The sequence below is a fragment of the Salarias fasciatus genome, chromosome 14 (genome assembly GCF_902148845.1).
Source record: "Salarias fasciatus chromosome 14, fSalaFa1.1, whole genome shotgun sequence".
Lineage (NCBI taxonomy): Eukaryota > Metazoa > Chordata > Actinopteri > Blenniiformes > Blenniidae > Salarias > Salarias fasciatus.
The window spans coordinates 18,678,672-18,697,297 of NC_043758.1; the positions used below are offsets into that span (position 1 = coordinate 18,678,672).

Consider the following 18,626-nt stretch of genomic DNA (forward strand, 5'->3'; position numbering starts at 1 on the left):
GAAATGATACTACATAATACTAATAACAGTTTTACTACTACTACTACTAAAACTAATGGTAATGCAATTCTTTAGATGGATTTAATTAAGTGGCTTTTAAAAACACGTGAAAACTCAGTGAGAATTCTCGGGACCCTCTGTGACAGGTAAGCTACTTTGCTACAGTAGTGATGTAGATTTAGGATGATTCAGTGGTACAGAGAAAGGTTCAAAGTCACTGACTGAACCAGTTGTTTATATTGAAGGTGCAGAATTTGACAGAAGGCTAATTTCAACTATAAAAGGCCTTTCAAAGTTTTTAATTAACTTCATAGCAATTTCTCTGATCTGTGACTGTGACATTTTAAATGGTCAAGCTGGCCTATCTATGTGCGTCTGAGCGCATATGACTACTCATACAGCTTCTCCACCACCACCTTAAAAAGGCAATGATAGGTGAAAAGTTATAAAAGTCATTCTTACTTTTGTACTTGAATATGTGCCAAGACTAGTATTTTTTTTTTTTTATTTTGGTTTAAGTAAAGATTTTAAATTAGGATTTTTCCTTAAAAATTGGTGTTATTGTAAAAAGATAAAATAAATTTTGTACCGCTAATGCAAAACGAATCAGTATGAAAAGGGGGAATCCTTAAGTCAAGTGTGCAATACATGTTGTAAAAATAGAAACATGTTCACGAGTTGGGCAAATTACTTTTAAAAATTTGACCTCGGTATGCAAATGAGTAGCTATGCAAATTACACGATGACGTCATTTAGAACGGTTCAGAGGAGTTAGGCAACAGTGGAGAGCGAGAGAGAGCAACTAATTACTAGTAATGGTTGCAATGCCAGAAAGAAATTTTGTATTAAAATATAAACTCCAATGAAGATTTCTTCACACAGTGAAGTATAATGTTGAGGAATTAAGGAACCGTATCAAAGGCAGGCCTGTATGCTCTCATACACGTTCATGTAAAGGTGAAATGTACTCTGCCAAAAAGCAATCATACCTGGCAATCTTCTTTAATTTTATTTACAAAAAGTTTCAAGTGAAACCAGTCAGACACTGACCTTCACATAAGTACACACACTGCCATCTCTTTCTCATTCACAAACAACAAGTTGCACACGCTGATTGGTGCACTCTACAGTTTTGTTTGTACTCTTTCAAATTCATGAATTCACTTTATTCTGGGAAAAACAACACTGGAAACAAGAGAAAGCTCAAAAAGACAGCTCTGATAAATAACATCTTTACATACAAAAATCATTTGCCATACAATAAATACAACTGACACATTGATGAAACGTTCTTTCCTCAGAGACAAAAAATAAAACATCTCGTACAAATTAAAACTGACGGCTGGTGCATTGATAAATTGACATAAGGATAAGATGACATTTAGAATGTAATTGTTCATTTCTCTCTCAGTTTCTACATTAGGCAAACGTGTGACTGGAATAAAAGAGATAAACATGACATCTTGATACAATCACAGGATGGGCTTTTCAAACATCTTCATCAACATCATATGAAAACATACAACATTTATTTCCAAATGTCAAAGTATCCAGGTGACAGCCGAGCACTTTAGGAATCCACTGCATGTGCGACCTGTTCGGTGTCCTCTTTGCTGTCCGTGCATTCAGACGGGATGAAGCAGCCCGAGTCTCTGGGACAGTCACTGTCTTCTTCCTGCGGGCTGTGGGAAGAACTGTGCTCCTCTATGTCCCTGATATCATCACCTGTAGATACAAAGAACAAACAGAATCAAAATAAAAATGTGCTTGAAGTAAAATTCAAAGTTCTTGTTACTGTCAAACTGTTGCTGGCTCATTGTGAGTCAGGAGATGAGCCGAATACAAGATCAGCTGGGTTTACCGAGCAGACTGCACAAGAAATCATATCATTTTCTTCTCTTTTCAGTTGTTCACGCTGACAATTTTCCTCCATTTTTGCAATTTTCTAACTCACCGACAGGAACCACTAATCCTCGTGAACAAAGCACTAACCTAATGGAGTCCAGCTTGATTAAATTACTGGCATCTCATGTGAGTCAACCGGCTTGGCAGGGTCACGCCGCAGCCGCTGCCATCTGTTTCGTCACACTGTTACCCACAAGACTGAAATACTGCGGTGATCTCCAGTGTACCTATCAACTTTGAGCTACGTTCAGTTCAATGTTCGGCAGTGTTTTCAGGCTTGTTGATGATGGCTGCGCCTTCGTTCCCATTGGAAAGTAGTTTTGTTTTCATTGATGCAGGGCTTTGCAATAATCAGCCTTCTGCTTAAAGACATCAGATTACAGGAACACCTTCTGCCCTCTTAAGCACTTTCTATCTGAGTAACAGGAAATCACTGATAAGCCTCTCGCAGTGTGCAGGATGTATTACTTGTCACTTTTGCTCAAAAGACTCAGTTTCACATGCCAGTTTTCATTTTTAGGAGTTTAACTTCTTGTTCTCAAGCACTTAAATGTTAGTTATTACATCCTTTTTTTCCATCAAATCAAGGCTGTAGATTCACAGGTTCACTTCACACACAAATTCACACACCAGTGGAGGCAACCGCCACGCAAGACGTTCAGTCCATCCACTGGAAGCAATTTGGTGTTCAGTGGCTTCAATTCAACAAGCGGATGGATGGGGAACTGAACCTGTAACCTTCAGATTGAGAAGTTAAATCTTACCGAAGCCATTAAAGACATCTTGAAATTGACTGTTTTTTTTTTTTTGAAATGCATTGTGTAGTTGTAATTTCTGATTGGGTGATAAACATATGGTAGGATGTGCCAGCGCACACAAGTCTAACATAAATTGATACTTAGCTCCGCATGATGAGAAATGACAATCACATTAAAAGAATTGTGAGATAAACATAAGTTTTGGTTGCATCAGTCTCATCATGGGAGTTTAGGTCTTCAAATAAAACATTTGCTGCCTTGAGGATTAAAAAAACACATGATTGTGCAATTGACCAACTAAAATCAGGTCATAAGTCAGTGGTGCATTGATTTCTTTTACTTTCAGTGCATTCATCTTACTGTGCACAATAGTTCTTCTAAAATCAAGAGCTTCCTCAACAGGATTTGGCAGTTTGTTGAAAAGTTTATTTGCTACATTGCAGCTTCCTCCAGGCCTGAACCACTGCTGTCACTTTTGTTTCTGCTTGAAAATCTTCTCATATGCTGGTAATATTTACTTTACCTTATAGAGTGCTGTTTCTAACAAGGTGGTTTTACAGTACTGAACATCTTACATTCAGGAACTACAATCAAAATGATGCTAATTCAGCAGTATGAGCAATTAGGAGAACAGGGAAAACTATTCTGAACCATGTTTGGACTTTTCCTTCACAATACCCTAACAAAAGAGTATCTGAACACGACTGTGCACGTGCAATCTGTCAGAATAAATTCCCTGGTAACTTCAGCCGGGTCCTGACCTTCGGTGTAGCGGCACTCAGCAGCAGCGAGCAGCCTGCGTCTGTGTTCGGGATCCTTCACATTCAGCTCAATCAGGTGTTTCTCCTGCAGGTGCATCAGGTCCTCCACCGTCTGATATCCGTTCAGCAGCAGAGCAGATGCGTACTCCTGAAACAAGATGTATTGATTTGATGCACTGTTGTCGCACTACTTTCTATTCTCATGACTGACCCTGATGAGCCCTCACCTCCAGGTTCAGTCTCTCCAGTAACTCCAGCAGTGTTTTCGGTCGGGGTCTTCTGCACAGCTTTTGTTGTCTGATCTTTGGTTCCTCTTCCACTTCCTCCTTCTCCACCAGAATGTCTACGTAGATGAACTTGAAGTTGCCCACTTTGTTGTTCAGCATACCCGTCCAGATGCCCATCGGAGGCTTACTGATGATGTTGATAATGTCACCAACCTAAAAACAAAACGCAATGAGAGGAAGGGATCAGAGAGTAGAAGTTAATTTACAAAAAAATCATGTTTTAAATATCAGTCTTGTTATTTTAATCGAGCTTATATATGTGTAGGGTGCTGAGTTACCTTGAGTTTAAGAGAATCTGTGTCATACGGGCTAGGAACAAAATCTGTGTGGACCCGAGCTCTCCCGCAGAACTGGCCGTGGTAGGAGCCATCCTCCTCCAGCCTCAGACTGTCTCTCTGGCCTGAACCGTTAGACTCGCTGGTGACGCCACCTGGAAACCACAAATACACAGCTCTTAATCAATGAAACACAATGAAGTTACGAATCTGCACACGTTTATCCACTGTGCTTTGTTAATACTCACTGGAGGAGCTCTGGCCACTGTAGAGACTCTCTAAGGAGTTGCTTGCCTTTGCGTGGTTTTTCTCAGCTGAAGGGACACTGTCTGTCTCTGCCTCTGGGTCTTTGTCCACGTCATCACCCTGGAAAAGAAGAATTTTGAGATTAACACAAGTAGTATCCTTAAGGTTGAAGATAAATTAATTGGAAGTGAATAAATTGCTGATGTACGTAAGGAAAAAAACAAGAAAGTAAACAAAAGTAGCAATTATCAGGTGGTATCATTAAAATCACACATCCTCTCAGATAATGTGTCTTTCTTTACACACTGGAGCGAACACGTACAGTCACGTAAAGCTGACGCACAGAGAAGAGGATGTGGGCTAATTATTAGATAAAGTGATGAAACTTTTGAGAAGGTGTTGGAGTGATACTTACTGTCTCCTCTGAGAAAGACTTGGCATGTTTTTTGCCCATTTTCCGTCTCATGGTCAGGGAGATGGCCTTCATCTTCTTCCCAAGTCCAGCTGATTTGTTTGGGTCTGAACTGTCACAGTCCTCTGTCAGCTGTGTGTGAAAAAATAACTGATATTAAACACACTGTGTGATGTGGGTTTGTCATGTTTTATTTAAGTGAACTTGTTAAGCTTATGTTGTTAGTGTTTCTGCCACACAAATTTAGAGTAAATGCATAACATCCTGTGTAGCAGAGGGTATTTCCCAGGATGAACCTTGTTTTTCTGTGCCCTACTTCTCAACAAAGAGTACTTTTGGCACACAAATATGCCAATAGGTTAATTATTTAACATGCTTTCTGCATATTCAGATTCTTCACAGAAAAAACTTTGAAACACAATGGCTACGATATGAATAATTTAGTGCAGAAAAAGTGGGAAACAAACAGTTTTACAAACCATATTCATCCCATTTTCCTCTGGTCTCGCCTGTGGTGAGTTACTTCTAAGACCATCGAACCTGCCAAAGCTGGTAGAGCGCTGTGGGGACAAATACAAGAAACATGCAAACGATCAACAACTGATTTCATGAGTTCTTATCTAATTTGTATAAAATCTATAATATCTGGTTTATATATCAGAGCTTCTCAATCCTGGTGGTGAAATATTGACAGCTTTGCATGTTTTTAATGCGGATCTGTTCCAACTCATCTGATTTAAGTAAATATATCGGGTTATCAGGCTCTGGAGGTACATTGAAAATAGTGATTACAAAGATTTTATGCTATTATCAGTAAAGGAAAATCAGAAATGTATGAATGACTGATAAATAAATGATACAAATACATTAAGTCAAATGCAAACATGGAAAGCAGCTTAATAATCATTTTCCACAAGTTTCTCTGATGAGTGAGTGTATGATGATACGCCAGTTTTGAGGAAATTACCAAAATCATGTAACAGTTAGTAGCAGCAGAATTATTTACGTTTCTTCCCCGTTGGCATTGCACTACAAACCACATCCTTCTAAGAAATACTCCACAGTCCTCACAGCATCAGTGACGCCCAACCGCTTCTGCTTTACTTTCCGTCTTTCCCCATTCCCATTTTTTCATAAAACTAAAAGTCACTATAATCTCCCCCTAGACCTCCACAGGAAAGCACTAAAATAATTATATAAATGAGTAATCCCTGGAAATCCTGGTTAAAAATGAGCCCCGTGCTCCTCAACAGGCTTCCTGCAGATTGTCTTAATGCATCAGTGACTACTTGACCGAGGGGTTCGCTCATATCACACAGTCTACAAATACAGAAACAGGTTTTAGTCCATGTTTTTCTGAAACTGGAGACACAAATTTATTCTAAATTAAAAAAAAAAAAGATAATCTTCTATCAATACTTCCTTTGTATTGAGAAAATGATTTTCTTCAGCATTTATGTGTACAAAATACAGTTGTTGATTTTGAAATTTACATCAATGGGATGACTGTGTCGATTGGATTTGAGCAATATTTTCTCCTGATTTCTGACAGTCAAATTTAAATGACTGTCAAACATGACACAGACATATCAGCACCTACAAAATACCACATTATGTCTCACCATCTCCCACAGAATGAAGATCTAGGTTTTATATTTTCACCTACCTTTGGTTTGCTGCTTTTTGCCTTGTCAGACACATTAGATGCTGCCCTCTGCAACATTTTATGCTGTTTTTTTTGAGGGGGTGATTGTCAGATATTGGTCCTGGCTCTGTCTTCAATCTCTCCTCCTGACAGCGAAGTGTTAACTAACAGAGACTGGATGTCTGATGGGCTGGCTGAGCCACTTCCTTACAACACACAGGATGTGAGGCAATTGACACGGTGTCTGTCGTTCTTTGAAAAGGGGAAAATTGCAAACGCTTAAGTGTGCATTTTGTGACCTCCTCAACCAAACAAAGAGTCACTTCCAGGAACGGCTGCGTTAGGTTTGATGAGTGTGGTGTTGATCTATGATAAGATGCGGATGAAGATGACCTCAGGTCTTACAAGGCCGTGGTTTTTCACATAAATCACACGACCAGAATGAGTCATGTTTGTTGTTGACATCAAATTAACAGACATGCCTGTATCGGGATTTTTCTTCAAATTTCACTTCAGTATCCCTACAAAGTTCCCTTCAGCAATGGGGAACATGTTGATGGTAAATGATGCTGGAGCAATTATTCATGCAAGTTCATGTCTAAGTGGGTAAATGCTTTTGAGGAAGTGCTGAGGTATGAACGAGGAACAGCTGAAAGTGGTAACTCTGCTGTGTCGAAACACTTTCCGGTCTATCTCTGCTTTGTCAACATGGAAGAAACCTCATTTCAGCTGCGGAAACATTTAACTCCACGTTCAAAATTCTAGAAGAGTGACTCCTCTTTTTCTTATCACACAGCGTTTGAGTCATTGTGGTGGATTTTATTCGGCCACACTGGGATCGTTCGGATGTTGCCATGTGGGGATTTGCTGTTGTGTTTACATTGTGGGGGTTTTATTCGGTCAGTTGTGGAAAAGAGTCTTCTACAGACAAACCGCTGCTTAATCCCACTGCTTGCAATCAGATATAAATTCCTGTCAATCCAGATTAAGGTTTCTAAGCTATTACTTCAAAGGCCCCCGAACTCCCCGAGAGGCAATTGTTCATATAAAGTGAACAAAACAAACACAGCGTCTACATGATTTCTCAAGGTACCTCAGCTTTGAGAAAGTATTCGTTCGAACTATTTCATTTTTACATTATTTGGCCCTTTTAAAAATGCTTGGTTTTAATGATACGAGAAGATTTAGTCTCTGTACTCTGTGTTTGCTTCAAGGAAAATATATTTTATATCAAAACACAGTGCCAAAATAGGAAAATAAAACACAAAAAAACCCAACTCTTCCCTCACAGTTCAGTGTCACAAAACAAATATGAAATATGACAGGAGTTTTAAAGTTCTCTAGTCTTTAGAGGCTTTGAGTCCAGTTAAATGACTTTCTAACTCTAAGGACCAGTAACACCACAGATCAGGAGGGCCTAGTGATCTTTCACCAGCTCATTCTTCTCTGCTGAGACAATTTCCTCCCGAGTCATGCTAAGCCTCAAACCGCTGCTTTGTGTCACACATGCTGCGTCCTGCACGTGCGAGGGTCTTACGCTCAGGGAGATATCAAGTGCATGCGAAGGCGTTGGCCTCCAGGGTCAATCTGCAGTGTTGCGCGGTATTAACAGCAGCCACAGTACTCATTCTGCACAAAACGGATTGCGGAGTTTAGCAAGCGGTTAAAGTGAAGTGAATGTCACTGGTGGGTGTGGCAATCTCCTCTACCACCCAAACAGCACTGTCCCAAGAGAGCGTAACTCAGTGTAATGCTCCAGCTCAGGAAAAGTCTGAGATAGATAGATGATCCACAATGCAAAGCTTTGCATCAAGATGCTCATTATACAGTCCTGTTGACTGGAATTCAGTGTGCAGCATATCAATAAGCTCCAACACACATTTGGGGAAATCAGCTTCAAAATGGACAAAGATCCGAACATCAGACCAGAACATAAGACTAGCTCTCAAAAGATGCTCCAATTTGTCCTTTATCTTTACTAAAGTTTTCCAATACACTGAAATTTACATTCATGTCACCAAGAAGTGAATTTTATCCCAGGATCAGTTTCTCTCTTAGGAAGCACCTGCCTTTGAGATTCATCATTCCCTCATTGTGTTTGAAAATTCTTCACCTGCAGGTGAAACAGGATACGTAACAAAGATGTATTTCATATTATAGATCAAGCTGACAACTTTCACATGCTTGGAGTGACATTCTCACTCTCAGGCCACACACTCTGTGGTTTCACTTCTGAGCTATCACATAAGTTTCTTGTTTATCAACTCGCTATTAATCCATCTCTCTATTTGATGAAAACCATCCGTCCATCTGGACCGCATCCTGATCTGACACTGCTTCTCCATCGACGCAAACTTACGTTTTGCTCTGATAGATCCACGTCAGTGATCGATCGGGGCACCTTTGGTAGAATCTGGGGTTTACAGTCCTGCTTCAGGCTGCCCTCCTGTGCCGCCGTCTGCTGCTGTCTTCCCTCCCACTCCTTCCCGTGAGGCGAGGCGAAGTCATGCGAGTACACGCGATACTCAGTGAGCGGCCGACGACACGTGTGCTGGACGGCGCCCCACGCCGAGTTGCCGTCCCCCGGGTTGCTCCAGCGCTGCTGGTGGGTGGGCGTTGCTCCACCAGGCAGGTTGATCAGTTCAGAGCACCGACCCGGGGTTGCGTTCTCCTGAGCAGGCAGGGTGGAGGATTTGCCCATGTAGGGCCTCCTGTCTGACCTGTACGGCACATCCAGGTAGTGCGGGGCCAGCGGCGGGCTCATTGTGCCTGGAGGGGCGCACGCCGAGAGAGGAGACACAAAAAGTACTTTAAAAAAAATACTTGCACGCTGATGTTCTTTACATCCACGTCACTCAACACCAGTCAATAAATAGCCAGCTGAGTTTTTGCTGTACTTTTGTGTGTTTGGAAAAATCGATGTACCTAAAGACACCAAACAGATGCACTGAAGATGTTGCAACGCTTAAAAGCAGAAGTAGCTTTCAGAGTCTTTCAACAGCAGATAAGTCAATACTTTCCAAACTTTCTTGATAGCTTCATGTTGATGTTCTGCAATTGTAAGCACTTTTCTTCATCATAAATCGGTGAGTCACTCATTCAGGGGTTCAGGAAGGACAAATTCTACACTGGTAGTCAGTTGTCATGCCTTTTATGCTCCTTATATATTCTTTTTTATAACAACAAGTATGAATTTTTACCTTGTTCTATTCAGCACTTTTTGATTGTATCTGTGAAAAGCACTTCATAAATGAATTTTACTTACTCCAACAACAGCCGATTCAAAGGAACACAATTAAAAACATGCAGTAGACGGGACGCTTGATGAGCAGGATGGGGGAAGACTATTTTCAAAGGGAGGATAAGTGTCTTTTCATATCTGCTATATTGTCAGAAGAAGGTGTTTCACCTGTGGGGTTGTGGCATTTCTTTGAGCTGTCTTTCACATTCTTTCCCGCTTGTTTCTTCCCGGGCTTCTGGTTTCTTTTGCCGGCAGATTTTGACTCTGTAGACACTCCATTAGCGTGGAGACTCTGAAGAGACAAATGTATCAGTCAGCTTTAAGATATACAAACAACTACTGATAAATATTGTTGTGAAATTTGGTACAGACAGACATTCAAATGGCTTTTAAAATTCCCGCCTCATCCAACACCATCAAGTCAAAAGTGTTCACAGCTGCTAGATTTGATTTGAGCAGAAGGAAATGTGCTGTTATTTACATCCATAGAGAAAGCCTGCAAGTGTTCGAAACGTGTTATATAATCTTTGTAAGGTTTCAGCTGGTAAAAATACTGAATTAGATTGATGACTTTGTTTTAATGAGGAAAGTAAAGCTGTTTTTTTTTTGTTTTTTTTTTGTTTTTTTTTATAACAATGATAGCATAAATAGCTAACAAACGTTCAGGGTACATAATACAAATTTTGGTATGACCAACTCAAACAAAATGAGCCAATCTCAAACCCACTGTATGTGCTCATTGAAAATTGTCAGTTGTTTGAGTTTTTCACCACTGAGTGCATTTTCTTTCTTATCATCAGCATTTAGCACAAAACAATGTTTATGACTGATTATTCTACAATTCTACTATTTCATTTAGCTTTTGTCCAAAGTGACTTACAGCACAAGCAAGAATTCAGACATAAGAAAGAAACCAATAGTAAGTGCTTCAATTGCTCAATTGGAGTTGGAGATCATGATCATCCCAGCGTCCTGAACGCCTTGGCTGCTTTGTTTGCTTCTCTCAGTGATTGGTATTAGACTGGACACTAAGTGACAGGGTCTCTAAAGCGCCCCCACCATAAACCACATGCACAGATGCATGCAGTCATGCACACACACACACACACACACACACACACACACACGCACAGTCTTGTATTTCTATCCTTGTGGGGACCGTCCATTGACTCCCATTCATGTCTAGCCCCTAACCCTGACCCTTACCCTAACCCTAACCCACACCACAACAAAGCCTCACCCTAAAGAAATGTTTTTGCACTTTTACTTTTTTCAGTAACAACAACATGGTCAAGAAAACACTGTTTCTCCTACTTAGGACCGGAAAAAGGTCCCCACAAGGCACGTCGTTCCACGTTTTGCTATCCTTGTGGGGACATTTGGCCCCAACAAGGATAGAAATACGAGAACACACACACACACACACACACACACACACACACACACACACACACACACACACACACACACACACACACACACACACACACACAGTAGTCCTCTATGCCATGTGGCCCAGAGATTACGGGGAGAGGAGAGGACCCCTCTTTGGACCATCTGCACTGCATTAAAACCCAATCAGTATTTGCAGTCAAAAAGCAGGCGGCAGCCTTGAAGTTTACGCTCTTCGGTCTGTACTTCCAAATACAACCACAATCTGTAGTAATTGTTCAAAGTTTAAAGTGCCAACAGTGATGTGGAGATAAAATATATTGCTCTTTGACTGTGTTAAAAAAAAGCTTCAAGTCAGTTCAGATGCCAAGTAATGCTGTTGTTGCACCTGATTGTCAAAGATTTGTCAACGATGCTTTGAAAAGCATTTTTCAATGAAGAAAATAATCTAATAAGACTGCACTGAAACCTGGTTTTCTAACCTGGTTTGAAGGCGATTTCTCCTTTTTCTTTGTGCCTGAATGATGAGCTCCTTTCCCTCCTCTGGTTTCAGTTCTGTGCTTCGTTCTCCGTACTTCTTCAGGGACAATATGGAAACAAAATGGGTTAGAGACACATGAAAAAATAAGTGAAGATCTAGCACTGTTCATTTTTGTTAATTTCTACATTTGTGTCTTCTCATCAACGAATCATACCAACTAAAACAATCACAGACTATCTATGAATGCAGTTGTTTCCAAACCAGATGTGCCGAAGTCCCTCTGTCAGTTCAAGGGACGCATAAAATTTTAATAATGCTTAATGTACGGTTTTGTACAATTTCTGATTTGATGTACTTCTTCCGGCAAAAGCGATTATATACATGACCTCCAGTTCATTTCTGTATGGCAGGTCAGTCGCTTGGGTCGCAGGGTCATGAATTGAGTTTGGGACTCAGGCCGTGTCTTCGGGCATCATGCTGAGTGTTCAAATGAACGTCGGCATTCACTTTAGATGAGATTAACCTATTTATTTCCTCTTTACCTTCATTGTGATTGTTGGTGATGTGGACTAAATCTTCTCGGCTCCTGGCGGGCTGCCAGACCGTGGCATTACAGCCGGGGTTATCTGCCATGGAGGGAGGCGGACGGGGAGGGTTTTAAGTGAAAAGTCGGGGCAAACGGGGGCCACAGAGACACATCAGCCCCACTGAAATCATATTATCTGCCACAGACAAACAGCATGGCAAGGTCACTCAACTTTAAACCAATCTTATAGTCAATAATTGTTTAGATCAGCTTAGTAGGTATGCGCTCTAAACTCATTAAACAGAACATCACTTTTAATCCATTCAGATTTTTAAAAACATAGCTGTCTGTACTCACCTAATGCTTCATTATCTGATGCAGACTTGGACACATGATGAGTTCTGAAAAGAAGGGCAGGAATGATGACGGGAAACACATTTAGGAGTTTTTGAGGGGGTTTACCAGTAGATTACTATGAAGACTAATCTATCTCATTTTTAGAATATTATTGTAACCAGTGCTTTATTTATTTATTTTTTTTCATTTTCTATTTGTTCCACTTTTCACAAGTTACATGAGGATGGTATTTATCTGGTTAGGAAGAAAGGGTTGAAACCACACTGGGACCCCATCATATGCCAGAAAGTGCACACAAAACACAAAAATATACTGTCATACAACTGCCTTTGTACAACTGTGTTCTCATCTGTAATTTGCACGTCTTATTTTTAATGCATTGATTTATTTTTTGAAAGTATGATTCCCAAGTGTTTTAATAAATGTATGATGAGAGGTGGTGGTTCGTTATGTGGAAGTGAAGTCCCCGTCAAAGGACCACCTTTCTAAGAAGTGAGAAAGCACAATATGACCACGGAGTCAAGTTTCTTCTCAAGTAAATCCAGTGGAGAAAAGGTGCTGAGGTGATGGGGGCCGAATCCTCTTAGTTCAACGATCCCAAAGCCATAATCTGCCTTCTGCTGGCCCAACAGACACCAGAGCCCTTCATCTAAAAGCAACAACGGGAACAACAACAACAAAAAAAAAACCTCTCCAAATAAAACTCAGTAATGTAGATTAAGCTCTCTCTTCCAATTGGGTTTAATGGGCAGTCAATCCCTCTTCTTAAAGGGCAGCGCTTTATCAGAGGAAGACTGGGCTAAAGATGAGGAGGCCTGCAGCGTTCATGAGTCCGTCTGCTGGACCGCAGGGAGGATTTACAGTATTAACCATCAGCGAAAATAAAGAGGGAACATTTCAAGCTATGTTAATATTTGATGGAAAAGCCCTTTCACTTGAATGGAACTTTTTATTATGTTAGTTTGCTTGAAAAATGAACTAAAGAAGGTGTAGTTGCGTGATTTGATTGAGTTTTCATCCAGCTTGATTGTCTTTTTTCCTATTGATTCTCATGAATGAAGTGAGGACAAGTTAGATGAATATAAGATACATTTTTAGATCAGCTCACCTTCTTTTCTTTTTATTGCAGTTGGACCCCTGCACCTGAGGCATTTCCTGAAAGTAAAAGCAATGCAATTAAGCATTCATTACACAGCAAAAATGAAAGCAGTTTTCCACCACAGCCAAATTGATTTCTTAAATAAATCATGTTCCATAACAGGCTCACTGTTGGGACACCAGGGAAATTTAATTTGGCTAACAAGCTTGAACTAAACATTTTGGATGTGATTGTGAAAGCCGCTGTCATCTGGCCGCGTTTATCATTTCATAATCAGCTTTATTTTGGAGGTACAGTCTGGTCGGGGAGAGCCTGCTGTCTGCTCAGGACCGTTCTCATGGATTCCTGCATTCCCATTCTCCCGGTGTGCCTGTGACCCTGCATGTGTCCAACTCACCATAGATACGGATCTTCCAGAGCTCTGCCACTTGGCGTTGTCCTCCAGCAGCACCGCTGGGCTGCAGGAGCGGCTGCAGGTGCGACTGCACGAGCGGCTGGAGGAGCGGCTGGGGATGGGCTGAGGTGGAGCGTCGCTGGAGCTCTGCACCACCTCATACAGGCTGTCCATAGACCCCTCCTGAAGGGTTCCAGGGAAACAGAAAGCTGTTACAGGGCTGGGTCCGGGAATGCATTTAACCCTTCATCCACAGACGCAGGAGTTATATAAATCACAATCTATATTTCGCAGTGGACGTACACAGCATTATGACAGTTATGAGGATTTGATGGGACTCTCCGATTGCTGCTAATGCTGCTCTAAAGCTCTTTTAAATTTGCTTGTCAACCATGGATGTAGTAAAGGATTGAAATTCCTCAGAGCAGATTTTAATGTGGATTAAAATTGGTTTGGCTTGTTTCGATTCCTTCCAGGAACACAGTGTTTTTCCTCAGCTCCTGTCATCTTTGCAGAGACCTCCTATCGGTGTCTTGTTTCCAGCAAAAATAACAAAAAATATATTTCACAGTGGCATCTTCTTCTTTTTTTTTAAAGTTTGACCTCATATGTTCATTAGAATTTTGCATTGAATCAAGTGATGATGGAAAGGTGGTGTGTGAAAACTTGTACATACCTTTTCACTATTACTTAAATAACATTTACACTGTATGATCTATTTCACTACTTTTAAAATCACAGGATGCTTTTCAATTCCAACTTTTTGATTTACATTTTTGCAGCAAACAAACTTATTCTTTTTCCAGAGGGATTTCTAGCTTTATGTCTGCAATTGTTAGCAATAGTTTATTCAATTTCATACCTTATTTTTTGTGTAGAACACTTTTGTTTCTGACACAGAAATTAAGTTTAAAAGAATAACTGTGATTTTTAATAAGTTTTAAACTGAATTTACTCTTTCCGCCACTGAAATTTTGTCTTCTGCATGTTTGAGTTTCCCTTTCAATAGTTCTTCCTTTAATCTCTCCTATTCATTACTGTGATCATATCAAAGTTTCTGCAAAACTTTGCTTTACATGGAGTTAAGTATTTCATGCAGTTACTCAAGTATTGTCTCTCCCGCCCATATATACGTACGTTTCTTTACTGTGAATAGCTGAGCAATCAGTCTGTTTAAGAACTCATTAGGCATGAGACGTGGAGTAACATCAGCTCAAAGGACAATCAGTGAAGTCCAGCTTGTGTTTACTGCAGCAAGGAGTGAGCTGATCATCCTGATTGTTGGTTCAAAATCCCCAACATCTGTCCCAGAGACAAGTTTCTGTATGCGTCCCATGTGGCCACGTGTAGCAGGACAGCTGCACTAACATCTGTGGGCGTGTGGGACATTCAGTCTGAACTGTTCTCTTTCATTATTAAAAAAAAAAAAAAAAAAAAAAAAATCCTCTGACAGCACCTGGACCCCAAAAAAATCCGCTAAATCCATAAATACATGCCGTTATTATAATACCACAATGGAATATCCTGCTTTGGTTCAGGACACAGAAGGGCATCAGTTCAAATATGGGGAGATTTTAGCAGAACAACAATACAAGAAGTGTCCATCCATCGTATCAGTTGATAGTTGTGGGGTGCTGGAGCTGATCCTAACTGAATATGAGTAAAGTCAGAATACACTCTGTGCAGGTCGGCACGGCAGTCAGCAGTCCATCACAGGAAAAACACCAAGAAACAAACCATTTCCACATACCAGATAACCTGAAATACATATTGTTCAACTGCGGTAGAAAATCAGAGTAACAGGTGAAAACCACATACAGTCAGTCTACCGAGTAGTAGAGAAAAAAAACTACTGAAACATTGAAACAAATTTTAAATATCTGCAGCAATTATATGACGAGACTACAAGTATCAAGCATGTCTTATTGTTGGGTCACTGAAACACACCAGAATCCTAAAACACAAACACATTTCTTTACATGAATGCTGAGTAAACCTGTGATAAATGCTCTGTGGGCAGCCTCACATTCCAGCAGCCGGTTTATCTTCCCTCACACCTCCTGGTCCACACTCATCACGTCTAAACAGACAGCCACGTGCATTTCTTACCAGTGAGAAGCAGAAGAGGTTCATGCTGGTTCGGAGGTGTTTCTGCTCACTTCGGCGTGTCTGATGGAGGAGAAGCAGCAGGCTGAGTGACAGGACTGAGACAGAGAGAGACACAACAGCTCAGTGTGAGCCCAGCCCGGGTCGCCTGCTGTCTCCTCAGATTAATACTACAGTGAAATCCCTCCTCTAATCCAATAGATGGACCACCATCGCTCTGACAGCTGAAGCACAACTCGCACTCAACAACAAGTCCTCCATAGGTAGATCAGCAGACCGTGTCTTTGTTGTGAAGAGTTTTTTTTTTTCACCTCTCCTTTCTTTCTTTTTATAGAACGGCATCGTTTCATAGCCGATCTCTTTTTAGATCCCTGATCCTGAGCCTCATTAGAAGCACCAGGCTGTGCAAACAGAAGGTCCCACATCACGGGTTTCCCAGCCCATTCAGGTGGCTGGTTTATATGGATATAGGATCAACCTGAGGGAGATGAGCAGATTAACGTGGTACAGGAAGCTTATGAAAATAATAATAATTTAGATAAGGGATCCAATACTGTGTTTATTTTCACTCTTTCCAAGCAACTCTGTGTTATTTTCTAAATGTGAATCTTACTTCAAGCAGTATTACATTAATAAAGAAAGTACAACTATTTTTTTTTTCATTATAAAAAACAAAAATAAGTGCAGGTTATAAATAAATCAAATTAAAAGCAAAAAACATCAAAACTTTCTTCAATCAAATCTGGCATTATATAACATAAGAATAACAGCTTTGTTATGAAGGTGCTGAAAGACATATGGAATTACATAATACACACAGTTGTATTGCATGCTTTACGATTTACGTATACTGTATTATCAACTTGAAAGTCTCTCTCTCTCTCTCTGTCTCTCTCTCTGTCTCAAACATGCACACATGCACGCACACATACACCCACACACACACACACACACACACACACACACACACACACACACACACACACAGATGGACCGACAGATAAACAGGCAGGCAGACAGACAGATCGATGGATTGCCTGATAAATGTGTCTCATTTTGCAACATTAAGAGAAATCTCAAATTTGAATCATGGAAATGTGTAACTTATCAGGTTTGTGGGTTAATATGTCATAAATCTGTCCATTTACACACGAATCTTACATTTAAATTAACATAATCTTTGTTTTCATGCAGCTGTCAATCACACGCTTAAAAAAACCTCACTGACATTCAAGCTCTTTCCTGTGTGGGCTGCAGATGTGTGTGTGGTATCTCTCTCAGTTTGGCCGATGTGTGCAACTGCTGACTTCTTCAGAAATCACTACTGAACTGAGTTCAGTCTTGTGGGGGAGGCATTCACAATTTGCACTATTTTTGACCTGAAGACACAGCGCCGGCCCTGTGACTAATCGGCACATCTTTTTGAAGAGTTGCTGGATCCAGTACGTGCACGTATTAGCTGGTGACCCATGAAGTGTGAAGGTGCCACTCCATTAATCCACCAATCATCCACTTCTGATGCCGGAGCTGGTCTGATGGGGATAAGAAACAGCTGGTGAGATTAACAAATATGACCCATATTTATGATGATATAACAGACACTCTCATGAAAGAACCGACGTGAGAGGTGCTGGTGGCCGTCCAGCTCATTCATTAATGCCTTATGAGGACGTCTCAACACCTCTATGCTGTTATGTGACGTGACTGCTCAGCGAAGGAACATTTCTGATACAAGAAAAACAATTATCTACTAGTTGACTGAAACAACCAACCCAGCACGATTTCCTTTGTTCTTTGTCGCGACCTTGTGTCCTCGCTTCGAGTTTCATCTGAAGCATGAAAGAAATGTGCACCGTGGTGTCTGTTTCTGAGAACAGGAGGAACACTGTCTGCCAGGTGTGCGCCTGACGGTTACTGTTGAACCCCACCTCGCCACGCACACACACACACACTCACACACACACACACACACACACACACACACACACACACACACACACTCACACACACACACACACACACACACACACACACACACACACACACACACACACACACACACACACACACAGGTTTAAAAAAAACAGTCCAGTTAATGACTTCTCAGTGATTTATTCTGCAGTTGAACAGACACAAACAAGGCACCCTGTGTCCCGTCAGCACCAAGTCAAAGGAAGCACCCAGGAGTCTATGGGTGGGATTATGACAGGAGGATTGTGTAATTCTTCACCTGTGTGCTTGTATGTTCAGGATTATGTCAACATTCTGTGTGAGGTAAAATCAACCCCAGAGTCTTTTCTTTTGATACGTTGCACTTAAACAAAAAACTCCACGAAAGACACCAAAAGAAAATTGCCTTTATTCCTACTTCACAAGTAACAAACACGCGTGAAATAAAGCAATGACATCGTTTTAAAGTGGTTTTATTTTTCTTTCTTATGAATTTGAAAGACGCGACTCTAGAAGTCCAACTTTAGATTACAGCAGAGAGTGACTGCGACCCACATACAGGAGCAGCAGGCTGCTGCAGTGACCCACTAAATGACAGCAGGAAGGGATTAAGTTGTGTGCCAGTGTGTGTGTGTGTGTGTGTGTGTGTGTGTGTGTGTGTGTGTGTGTGTGTGTGTGTGTGTGTGTGTGTGTGTGTGTGTGTGTGTATGTGTGTGTGTTCATGTTGGTTCTTTCAGAAAAAAGGACAGATCTCAACAAATTTCATTCAAACCAACACTACATAAAACCAA

General features: G+C 40.9%; 1 protein-coding gene across 1 annotated transcript; it reads right to left on the reverse strand.

Moving 5' to 3' along the window:
• Window positions 1-996: 996 nt before the first annotated feature.
• On the reverse strand, window positions 997-16,022 carry samsn1a (SAM domain, SH3 domain and nuclear localisation signals 1a). The gene is made up of 15 exons (XM_030109025.1): window positions 15,889-16,022; window positions 13,783-13,962; window positions 13,395-13,441; window positions 12,287-12,330; window positions 11,946-12,029; window positions 11,405-11,499; window positions 9,699-9,822; window positions 8,649-9,058; window positions 5,124-5,204; window positions 4,648-4,776; window positions 4,235-4,352; window positions 3,990-4,141; window positions 3,652-3,864; window positions 3,425-3,572; window positions 997-1,725 (listed from the first exon to the last, which is right to left on the reverse strand). Exons 1-15 carry the CDS (start codon window positions 15,910-15,912, stop codon window positions 1,571-1,573), a joined length of 2,004 nt encoding a protein of 667 aa, XP_029964885.1. The 5' UTR covers window positions 15,913-16,022; the 3' UTR covers window positions 997-1,570.
• Between the last annotated feature and the right edge of the window lie 2,604 nt (window positions 16,023-18,626).

Coding starts and splice junctions, on each gene's coding strand:
- samsn1a (XM_030109025.1), bottom strand. CDS start 15,912: ATGAACCTCTTCTGCTTCTCACTG. Junction 9,059..9,698: donor GAAATGCCACAACCCCACAG/GTGAAACACCTT, acceptor GCGCCCCTCCAG/GCACAATGAGCCCGCCGCTG. Junction 4,142..4,234: donor CAGTGGCCAGAGCTCCTCCA/GTGAGTATTAAC, acceptor TGTGGTTTCCAG/GTGGCGTCACCAGCGAGTCT.